This window comes from Clupea harengus, chromosome 6 (genome assembly GCF_900700415.2).
Source record: "Clupea harengus chromosome 6, Ch_v2.0.2, whole genome shotgun sequence".
Classification (NCBI taxonomy): domain Eukaryota; kingdom Metazoa; phylum Chordata; class Actinopteri; order Clupeiformes; family Clupeidae; genus Clupea; species Clupea harengus.
The window spans coordinates 17,055,670-17,068,054 of record NC_045157.1 but is presented as its reverse complement, the minus strand read 5'-3'; the positions used below and the strand labels follow the sequence as shown (position 1 = coordinate 17,068,054).

The following is a 12,385-nucleotide window of genomic DNA, read 5'->3' as shown; positions in this document are numbered from 1 at the left end:
TACACATGTGGCTTTAATTGAATTCTCCAGGACTTACTGGGGGTAGGGGGTGGGGGGTTACCCCAATTCTGATTTAAGACCCAATTTTGAGATGAAGAGATAAGATGTGATCTCATTATGTAAATTTACGGAAACGGCTGACTGTTTCTGAGGTTTTTCTTTATTGTTGATTTCCAGAGCTGTAGACTGTTGACAGAGTGCTTTGACGACAAAACTCATCAGACTTCTGTTACATAAGACTGCGATAACTTACATTTCCAGTGGCACAACTGGTGTGATGATATCGTTGCATTGTGTTTAATCCCTGAACCTGAAATCTTACTTTTGGTATTTTCTTCACATGTACCTTATGACCTGAGATCAACTCAAAGGAACGCAAAGTCTAGATAACAGGAATGCAACAGTGAACACTTTATACGGGTGTGTCAGTTCTGACAGTCTGTGGGTTTTGAATTGGTTCTCCCTTCATCATTGTATGATGATGATCACTTCTCATGTGACTGAACTCTCATGTGACTGATCAGTGGATACAAAGAGGCACAATGCTTGCTCAACCATTAACCCCCTCCATACGCACACACAAACACACACACACACACACACACACACACATGCACACATGCACGCAGGTAGACATAGATGTACACACACACACACACACACACACACACACACACACACACACACACACACCGGGGAACACTGTAACGATTATGTGTTTGGTAAAATCCCCATAAGCTTTAACAATGGTGTCCAGTGAGTGTTATGGTTTGAGGAAGGAGACATAATGGGAATGTCACTCTGAGTTTGCAGAACATATGTTATTCACATAAACCACAACAGAATGTTCCAGTTTCCAATTTAAACAAAGAAATTGAATTCGACTAAGAGGCACTTTTTATTTCCAAAGACTCTGAGGACATGCATAGTGATCAGGTTCATAGATAAACAGAAGCAAAAATACACTCCCAACTTCATGTAACCACACCTGACTGTTGCAAAACAAAGGGAGAAGTATTTGTGTTTGTGTGACAGTGAAGTATTTTTAATTTAATTATGCTACGAGGTATAGCTTCATTTCAAAAGGGTCTATGGACAAACACATATTTGTGTTTAGATAAACAGACCACATATACTCCCTACCTGGTGCAACAATAGCTGAATGTTGCAGTAAGAGAAAGGGAAGAAAGAGCAAGTTCTTTTGAATGAATATGTATGCACGTATGTGGGTGTGTGCAAGCTTGTGTGTGTGTGTGTGTGTGTGTGTGTGTGTGTGTGTGTGTGTGTGTGTGTGTGTATAAACCGTATTGTATGGTTGCTTCTGAAGGTTGTAAACAGGGTGTGAAACAGCACACCTGATGAGTGAATGGGGTCACTGTCCGCAGGGTCTCTCTCTTTCTCTATCCCTTAAACCCTTTCACCCTGTCCCTCCCTCCCTCCCTCCCTCTCTCTCTCTCGGGTCATTCTCTGTCCTACCCTCCTCCTGCTCTGTTCTCGTAACATTCTGTCTTTCTCTCTTTTGCTTTTGAATGGGCAAAAAACAGCTTTGCTGATGGTACACCATTTTTTTTGTTGACCGTGTCTCAGGGATATGAGCAGACGCACAGGGCACGCTGGCTCCGGAACGCCCGCTGTGTTAAATGCCATGTGTACATTGTGGATCCACCTCTGGACCACAGGGATGTAATTCATCTGCTTTTGAACTGACGTAAACTGCATACGAGGACAAGTAATTAACTGGACCCAAAAACTGAACAGGGCTTAGCTCCTACCCTGAATGGACCTCTGGCAGAAAATCAACTGCAATCTTGAAAGAGGTTTATAATACCCTGAAACTGGGGTTGACATTTCTTTTCTTTCCCACAGTTCTCACTAATTTCCTTTATTTTATCTCTTTGTCATTGCTTAGTCCAATAATTCTACACAGTATGTGTAAATGCAATTATTTGAAATTCCTCAGTGAGAAATCTGTCACCACAGAAAAAAAAAAGAAAAAAATCACAGTCAGCTAAGCTGCTGGGTGAAAAATAGACTCTAAATCTCCTAATACATCAACAATCAAACATGTGTTCAGTTGTGCAGACAGGTCCATACCCCCCTTGGTCTTGTGATCACTACCCATGACTACACAAAGGGTTAATGTGCAACTGAATCACTCTTTGTTGGAAAAGTGAGAGGGAGAAAGGGAGGGAAATAAAATCGGAAGTAATTATCCCGTCTCTGACAACAACTCAGTGTGTCATCACACACTTTTTGGGGATAACTGCATGTTGGGACATGTACAGAGAACCCCACAGCATAACCACATCAACACCTGCAAGGCTGTCAGTGTTTAACAGAACAATGGATCTCTTCATTCAAAGGCCTGTGTAGTAATTGCCCTGTGATAACCGATGCTGGGAAGCCTCACTATTTATATGCATTTTTTTCAGGGCTTCCTCAGGGGAAATAGGGCTTTCCTTTCCAACATTTGAACAATTCTGGGACAATGCAAAGGAATGAACTGTGTAAACTGAATGAGGTAGAGAGCACTAAGAGATGGGATAGGGACATGCACTCAAGAGGACAGTGTGAAGAGAAAGAAAGACAAGAAAGACAGGGGAGTAGAGGGGGGGGGGGGGGGCCTTAAACTGCTGTAAAACTTTGGCCATTGGGCACAGATTAGATCTCCTTTGGTGTAGTCCCTCCCCTCTCCGGCACCATGCTCTATATATACGCAGTGAGCGGAGCCCATTCACTGGCTCTCACTCTGTCCGTCTGTGTATTAAGAGTGTGTGTGTGTGTGTGTTTATATGTGGTGCTGACAGTGTGTGTGTCAGAGCTTGCATGCTTCCTTGTGCGTCTGCAACAAGAACACTCAGGAGGCACATGGTTGCTCATTTGTAAGTTAGATCTTCACTGTTACAGGAAGACAAGGGCAAGTGTAACTAAAGGACGGAGAGACAGTGAGGTGAGGAGAGAGAGAAAGAGAAAGAGAGGGAGAAGGCAGAAAAAGAGAAGCATACATACAAAGAGACACTGCTCAGAGACTACCCCCCCCCCCTACTCTGCTCTAGCCACAATGGAAGACTATGCATTATCCTTCTGGATTTACATGGGAGTGATGTCGGTGTTTGTCGGCGGCGTGGTGAAGAAGACCTTGGCGTCCCACATCAGTGCCATGCCGTCGCTGGTGGCCTGGCTGGCCGCCACCGTTCTGCTGGAGAGGCTGTGCACCCTCTGCATGCCTGCCTTCCTGGCTCTGGCAGGGCTGTGCGCTGCCTGCTGCCTCTACTCCTCCAGGCAGGCAACCCTGGACGCCAGCCTGCCAACTGAGGGAAAGGCTGTCCTTATCACAGGTAAGAGCATAAGTGCTGGAGGTGACGGGGCTGGTAGTGCTATGCCAGAGGGAAAAGGAGAACCTCTACCTGTCTGTGAATATTACCTCTCATGTCTTTAAGCCTTTTGTATGTTCCTTTTTAATGTTTCTTTTCTTTTTAATTTCTTCTTTTATCTTCCCCTCTTCTTCTACTACTTTGTCCTCTTACCTTTACTGATTAATATGAAAAATTAATATGGAACATGTTTCAATATCACTCATTTCTAAAGGTCTGCATTTTGTCGTTTTCAAACAAAATGCATGTATGTGTATTACCTAAATAAAATGTTCAGTATTCTCTCTCAGAAGTGTTCTTATCCCACCGCAGTCTAAGAGGAATTGCCTTTGTGATTAGATATGCTCCCCTCCGACTTTTTGTAGGACAGGAAAACCTGATAAGAATATCATTTTCATTATTGTCTGAACATCAGAAACGCCACGGTGTGTAGTGTTTGCATGGTGTCGGTATATCACTGTGCACCAGTCATGGGAAGGATTTTGGAGCTGCGACTATGCATGCTCTTTACTCTGTGCATTTCCAGTGTTGCTCTTTGCTGTTGTTTTGTTTTAAACTAAGGGATTATGAATAGATGCGAGAAAGTGTTCCATGTTGATTTGTTCCTTGGTCCACTTAGAGTTAATCTGCTACTCGCAGACTAAATAATCTTCAAATCCTGGAAACATGTACTGGTGAATAATTCTTCATTGTGCCATTGTATACACGTACACATGTATTATAGCTCCAAAATGTATCCTTTGGTAATCCAAATGGGTCTTAGTGCTGGTAACATAATTTCTGAATGACTTGAGTTCTGCCTTCAACTTCATGGTGCTCTTGAGACCCCAAATCTTTTCCCTTGTAAAAAATGTTTTGGCATGAAATCCTCCCATTTTTGTCAAAATTCTCACTCGCCAGCAGTTCGCTATTTAACTCTCGTTTCATCAATACTATGCCAAGGTAAGCCATGGACAACAGCAATAGTGACTTGATTTATTTGATGAAGAGGTTTAAGAGGTCCAGCACTTCATCTGCAGTCTCATCCACCTCAGCTGTACGCTTTTGTACGCTTGTCTTTCGATCCATGACTATAAAACTGTCTTGATCCCCCCCCCCCCCCCAAAGCTCAAACCACCCCAAACACCTCAAAACAAATCCTTGGATACTAATGATTTCGCATTATAAGCAGCTGTGCAGAGCTTGGGAGTGCGACTGGGGGTTTGGTGGGGTGGGGTAGAGTACATTGGGTACATCTGAGGTAGATTGCTGTTCGTAAATCATAAGTTGCTTTGGATAAAAGTGACATGCCAAAGGAATAAATGTAAATGTTGTCCTGTTAATACATCTAGCTATTTCAGTTGTGGTGGTTTTAGTGAACTTGTAGGCATGAAAGGTGTAATGGCAAAGTGCAGACACACACCACAACGATTAACTGCAGTCATGTGTATGAGTGGCTGAATCACCACAGGGCAAGTAGCTGCCTTCTGTCTTTCTCAGGCTTGTGAAGAAACTGAAGAGCAAAATTAATCACATCCTTCCCTCATAAAGAATGATTTGATCTTATCTAAGAGATAGAATTTGTAATGTAGGTTATGCTGGGAAGTACCTTACTATGTTGACTCTGCCCATATAATTGTAGTTGTAGACTCAACCCATTACTTATCTCCATGGCCTTGGCATGCATCCACTGTCAGATTTGGAGTGTTTTGTTTTCAGGCCAGTATTTCTTCATTTGTTCATTGTGGTGATTATTTTACCAATTTTACCAGCTCCCTCCCCCAAGATTGCAAATCATTCAGCAATGGCTTGAGCTAACTTCATGACACCTTTCAGACTTTGACTCTAGGCTATGTAAATGTATGTTGAATGTGTTTCACTGAATTTCCCCTCTAAGGCTGGGACTTTTATTTTCCCATGTTTCTGTGCATCTGTGGGGCAGGGGAGGTGGTGTGGGTGTAGGGATGAGAATTGATAAGATTTTAACGATTCCGATTCCATAACGATTCTTTCTTATCGATTAGATTCCTTATCGATACTCTTATCGATTATTTTTGGGGAAAAAAGAGTACAAACGAGTTTATTTACATTCATTTTCTTTTATATAATATTCTCTGAATAGACGATGCACAGCATATACAGTTTACATGTTTTAAATAACCAAAAACAAACCAAAGAATAGGTCAACAAACTCTCAAAGTAGGGTCCAGAGACCCATAGCCTAGGGATCCTTTTCCTTGATGGGGTGCCAGGGGGTCCCAACAAAGAAAAAAAGTATTTGTTTTGACTATAATTCCAACCATAAGTAACAGGATTTATGACTGATTTGGTAATGGGTTTCATACAATTTTTGTAATAAAACATCTAAACTCAAAAATCTCATCAGATGGGGGAGTCTGGAAAATAGTCTTATCAAATAGGGATCCCTCCGTGGTTTAATTTGTGGCAGTTTAGGTCTCCTTGATATACCAGAGTTTGATAACCACTGTGCGGTTCACCTTGAACTAAAAATAAAACTGACATGAACAAAAAGTGAAAGCTGGTTTACACAATGAAACAAATGGCACTAACACAATAGACTGTTAGAGTTTACCTTCAATATTAACAGATGTTGCGCTAACGTTAGCCGTGCTGCTGTTGCTTGGTTGAGATTCATTAACGTTATCTTCACTCCATAGCGCTCAAAAACGCGACATTCCTGCAAAGCTATTTCATGCAGTATGGACAAATGTTTCGGAGTAATGGTAGTCGTCCCCCCCCCTTTGACGAAAGAGACGTTTTGCAAGACCTGTGGTCGTCTTTTTGCGTGAAATATAACCACACTTTTGAACGCCTCTGCCTAGACGCCATGTTGGCTGCAAAGCTGTGTGCGCGTGACATACTGTACCTAAACGGCACTTATATCGATACCGGAATAAATTAATCATTTTAAAGGCATCTATAGCGGAATCGGAAAATATATCGAAAAATTAATATTTAATTTTTTTCTTTTTTTTTAAGTATTGATAGCGGAATCGAAAAGGACTTTGGCTTACGATTCCAAGGAATCAGTCCTCTCGATTCCCATCCCTATGTGGGTGTGGTGTGAGTTGCTCCTGCGCGTGGAAACCTTTAACTTTTCACGTTATGCCCCTCTCTGCCTCTTTTGCAACAGTCACACTACAGAGGGGCTGTAGATGTCTGGCTCGCTCTCTGCCTGACTTCTGTGTTATTTTCTTTGATGTCAGAGCAATGAATACAGCAAGACCCAAAACGAGTTGTTGCCATCAGTCAATTTACCATCTAGGAGCAACCACTCCGGTTACAGTGGTGCCGAGACCTGGATTGGGAGTGAGGCTAAGGGGGGTGAGTGTAACGGTAGCAAGGGGATTCAGTGCTAAACCGCTCTCCCGGCACCTTAAGACACGTGTTAGCAACAGATGCTAGCACCGTGTGTTTTAGCCTTCATGCTAGCAAGCCTGCCTCCCATGCCCGAGGTTATAAATTTGAGTCTGGATTGGGCTTGTCTATACAACGCCGGTTACATAAACAAGTACAGCCAAATTACAGCTTATAAGACTTTCAAGCCTACAGTATTGAACTTTGCCTAAAGAACATTCCACACGTGGATCAAACACACATCTAGAGATGCTTAAAATGAATGACATTAATTATTAGGGTGCCTTACCAGGATTTTTGGAACCATGGCTCTGTTGCCTTACTTCTCCTACAGGTGACAAAGTCAGTCAAACAGTAACAATATTATCCGTCCATTGTTTTGTCTGACAGAATTAAATCGTAAATGATTAGATCAGCCTTCAAGCAACTACTCTCTTCTTGTGACTCAGACTATCAAGACATGATGTTACTTTGTGACGTAATCACCTCAGGATAAGAGGATAATTGCCTTAACTCACTGATTTGCACGATGGAAAACCAGGAACTTCAAACTCCTCTTCTAATGTCAGAGCCTCCAGACTACATCCCAGCAAAAACTGAGCTCAGTTATAGTCAGGGCCAAGCCAGTCAAATAGCCCCTGTCTTTATGTCTTTGTATTTCTGACACTAAATCATAACTAAAATGACAGGGCTTAGCAGGAATTAAACCATGCTATCTCATACTTGAGTAACTTACATCTATGCAATAAAATAATCCATTAAATGAATGTTTTCACTTATAAAATGTGATGCAAGGTGGAGTGAGAACATTCGGCACTGATCTCTTTGGCAGTGCCAAATATAAAAGAAAGGTGTCTGATGGCGCATTAAGCTCCGGCTTTGGCCAGAATGCTTTTAGACTGAAATCACGTTGCCCCACTAAGCCACTTAAAGATTGTCTAGTGCAGTGGTTTCCAAAGCGGGCCCCCCAGGGGGAGAGCAGAGTTATAACAAGGGGGGTGCGGGTTGAGGGTGAAAAAACAGAAAGAGAAAACTAAACAACCAGCTACAGGTCAAATTTTGTATGGCAATGCTCTTACAGCATAGTAGCCTATAAGGAACCGATTTGGTGATGAGTTTCTAACCTACTTTGTACTTGTAGAATATGGTCAGGGCCTACTGTTAAGCCTATATAGAAGGGATAGCTAGCCTAATTATTAATACAACAAATATGTGCCTAATATGAACATTGTATGAATTGATCATCCAGTAAGAAGTAAAACAATGTTTTGAACAAGAGCCCTAGTTAAAAAAAAAAAAAAAATGTTTAACAACATTTTTTAAAACTGCTAAAATATTCAAGGTTAACTAATTGATGGGGGGGGGGGGGCAATTCTTTTTTCTTTGTCAAAGAGGGGCATGCCATGAAAAATGTGGTTACCACTGGTCTAGTATTATGGTAACTGGTCTTGAGCCCCACAACCGTTTTTGCATGCTTCTCGGCTTTAGGACTGAGTTGGCAGTGCTATTAAACTCCAAAATCCACAGTAATAGGCTGCCAGCACTTGGCTCTGGAAAAAACAACAATCACATGAAAAAGCAAATCCTCAAAGCTGAAACTGTTGAGTGTTTGTCATTAGACTCTAGCAGCGCCACAGACTTGAATATGTTTATTTCTTATTTCTTTATTTTCTTATATGTACTTTATTATACAACAGTCAGATCGAACAGTTGCATCAAATGGTCGAATGATTTATTAATTCCTGATTAGCCAAGAAGCATTCCTTGAGTGAGGATAACCTGGAACAACCTCACTCAGATTGTTCACTGCTAGTGGCCACTCCGTGTTTGATATACTGTAGTGTGTTGGGGGTGGGGTAATGGGTGGACAAGAAACTGGTTGAAAGATGTTAGACTGGTGACAGAAATGCTGGAGATGACGACACTAGAGAAGATTGAGGAGGTCATCATGCGGGAGAGGGCACGGCCAAAAGGCTTATATTCCAAGAGCTTTGCCAAAGGGTAGCCGTTGATGGACCCAGCGGTCCCCGCCGGGGCTACCAAGATAGCAACGGGGTCGCCAGCACCATCACTCAAATGGGGCCTGGGGCCGATTGCAGCAGCCGATTGCAGATTGTACCAGGCCCGCCCGGAGCTGCCAGTGGACCTCTGGACCAGCTGCTGCCTCTTTCATGGCTCACCCAGGAGCTGACTCCACAGCCAGGAGGTCGTCGGCGGTGAGCGATGATGCTGCTTCACTACAATGGGGAGAGGGTACCCAAGACGTACCTCATTCAGGTACAACTTGTGGCCCAATTCAATGCATGGTTGGTGGAGAAGATGGAGGTCCAGGTCATCCTCGCCCTGGAAGACAAGGCCCTGCAGATTTTCACTGATCTCCAGCTGGTGGAGCGGTCCAGGTTGAGAGAGCGCTGCAGCACTGGTTCGGCTGACAGCTCTTCGCTGACAACGCCAAGGACAAGCTGGTTGGCCGCTGCAAGAGTGAAGGGGAGAGACTGGGTGTCTATGGTGCCGGCCTCCACTTCTGTGCTCCAGCCCCGAGTGACTCCAGGAGCACACCTGCCTGAGCGCACCACAGACCCTGACATGGTGCCCACCGTTTTGCTGGTCCACCCAGGAACCCTACCTGGGGGGCCACCAGAGGACTGCTAAGTAGCCAGAGGGTCTGTCACCATCATCAGCCAGAGGGGCCATCATGCCGCCACTGCCAACCAGAGGAGCCACCACATTGCCACCACTGCCTACCGGTGGGACCACTGCATTGCAGCTGCCACCAGCCTGAGGGTCCACCATACCAGGACCATTCAGACCTCTCAGACCAGGACCATTGAAAGTAGAGGGTCTGGGGGTCTGAGAGGCGGGCCTCCGACGTTGCCAGGGCTTGTGGTGGTGCTGATGGTGACCTGATCATCTTCCCAATGCCACGGGGACCTTGTTATGGTTGCTGGAGACAGCTAACCACTTAGGGGTGTGTGTGTGTTGGGGGTGCGCTAATGGCACGTCCGGGCGAGAGACTGTTGCGTAGCCTCTGAGCATACATTGGATGTATTGTTTGTGCTGCAGTGGTCATGTTGTGCATCCCTTCCGGCTAAATCGTAAGCAATGCTGCCGACTTCAGAAGAACCCAAAGATCCCACAATACTTTAAATGTTGAAATGTACAACATCAACGTTTCATTCATTCAGAGCGAGAGAGCTGAATGGCAGGCAGCAATGTCATAATTAGTGCTGTCAAACGATTAAAATATTTTATCGCGATGAATCGCATTTATGTCATAGTTAACTCAAAATGAATCGGGATTAATCGCAAATTTGTATCTATTCTAAATGTCCCTTCATTTATTAATTTTTTTCCCATCATTTTATTTTTATTTTAATGCCCTTATCAACATGGAAAAGTGGATTGGATTGCTTTATGCAAATGTTTTATTTAATTGAAAACCAACATTGCCAAACAGGGCGGTACAAAATTAAATTATAAAGTGCACATTTCAGGTAAACAAGGACTCAGCCTATAGTGCAGTTAAATCATGGCTTAATATTTTCTTTTTTTCAAGTTTGCTGGGAACATAGCAGTCAGGCCTCTTATTTCAGAAACAATGAACCGTAACAGTTAGGTTACCAATAAAAGGTAAGCCTACTACTTCTTTGCTTTCAGCCAGCTGCCTGTTGACATTTTCAGACAACAGTGAAGCTCGCTTCTTTTGCACAACACAACTTTTAAAAGTAAACTTTCCATTCAGAAGCTTTTTATCATCCATTTTGCCGTATCGCGCTCACCTCACTCAAACTGTAACGTTAGCCGTTACAGTTTGCGAGGCCAAAAAGAACGTTAATCTAAAAAAAAAAATCTTGCGTTGATCTCGTGATAAAAAAAATTACGGCGTTAAAATGGGTTTGCGTTAACGCTGTTAATAACGCGTTTAACTGACTGCACTAGTTATAATGTTACATTTTGCAGTTTTCGAGTTTGGAAAGAGAGTAAATGGAGTAGAGGGAATGTATAAATGAGCACGCAACGTGAAGACAGGTGAGGGTGCAAATGAACATGCACAAATAGTCTCTCTGACTCAACTGCTTGGCAACACTTGATGGAACTATTTTGGGGAATAAATCAACAAAATTGACATAAACAAAAGAAAATGTAATTTGGTGTCTTCATACTCTATTATCAGTAAGAGAACTGTTGTATAAATTGCCTAGGCTTAATTTTATTAACCCATGAAACATAGATAACTGATCACAAAAATACACAAGAGCAGCATTTATGAATCTCTAATATCAAATATTGCACAACAGGGAAACAAAATACAAGCAATAGTACAATCACATTAGTGACACAATACAGAAAACAGTATTTTTCATGTAACATTTTCGGTAATGATCTTGGGTCTGTATCCGTGGTGCTTGTACCATGTGTTGACATAGTTCATGCTATAAATTGCCTTTGCTTAATTGTATGCATACGTATCTTGTCCTTTGTGCCAAGAGTGTCAAAAGTGTCAAAAGTGTCAAAAGGTGTTTGAGATTTCGATTACACAGCTCTGATGAGGCTTTCCCCAAAGCTGTTTTAAGTCTATAACTAGAAATTTTTAAAAAGGCTGAAATGCTGAACAAAAACTTTAAACCTCTTACAAAACCTGTTAAAGGGCTCCAGAGCAGCTGAAATTCCTTTGAGGATTTAGGTTATGGTCACAGGGTTCGCTGAGTGGGCAATTTCTTGACAACACAGATTAGTTTTACAGAGCCAAGTGCTTACTCTCCTTTCTGTCTGTTTGCTTTGGCAAATGCACCACAAACATCGCAAGCAACACTTAGAAAACCGCACAATTTACAGATTAGGTGTGACCTAAGGGATATCGGACAAATGAGCTTGCTCAAAAACCTTCTATGAAAAAAAACCTAAACATCCACAATAGGCAGTGTCATATGTTCAGGCTAATGGTTTTAGGATTGCCCAAGATGAGGTAAAAATGGGACCCATTTTCTTAAGGGTCAAGTTTTAGATCAAGTCTGTTCCAGGGGTATCTCTGTCAAATCGATGAGAAGGAAATGTGAAAATGTGCTGTGTTCTGTAGGAAACTTTGAGGCATGTTAGGACATCCTGTCACCCTATTGGTTTTCACTACCTAGCTCCTCATATTACCACACTTCCAGTACATGTCAGGTAATGGATTTGGGCAGCTAATGCCATCAGCCACCGCTTAATTTGTTCAAGTTCTCAGAGGATACAAAATATAGAGGTAGTTTAGTATGATATGTAGAAAACTGTGGCACATTTTATCCATCTCTTTGACTTCCTGCTTTATAGTTATAAATAATGAATTGGACCTGCGTAGAATCCAGTGTACCCATATGTTGTGGCAATTTTACAAAGGCAAGCAATCCCCTGTTACCCCTCTCTCACCCCTTTTGACATTTGTCTCTATCTGAATCACTACTATCAAATATTGCACAACAGGAAAACTAAATACAAGCTAAAGTACAATCGCATTAGTGACATAATTCAGAAAACAGTATTTTTTTATGTAACATGTTCGGTAATGGGGTCTTGGGTCTGTATGCGTGGGACTTATACAATGTGTTGACATGGTTCATGGTTTTGTAATGGTTGGATTGAAATAGAATGTCATTCATGATTGTGCCATTGAAGAC

The 12,385-nt window shown here is 42.5% G+C and overlaps 1 protein-coding gene across 1 annotated transcript in view; it reads left to right on the top strand.

Annotated features, from left to right (window-relative positions):
• Nucleotides 1-2,714: 2,714 nt before the first annotated feature.
• hsd11b2 (hydroxysteroid (11-beta) dehydrogenase 2) overlaps nucleotides 2,715-12,385 on the top strand; it is a 20,919-nt gene continuing 11,248 nt past the window's right edge. Inside the window, exon 1 of the mRNA XM_012827014.3 lies at nucleotides 2,715-3,338. Coding sequence (XP_012682468.1) covers nucleotides 3,062-3,338 — 277 coding nt within the window. The 5' untranslated portion in view covers nucleotides 2,715-3,061. The remainder of the gene's footprint in view (nucleotides 3,339-12,385) is intronic.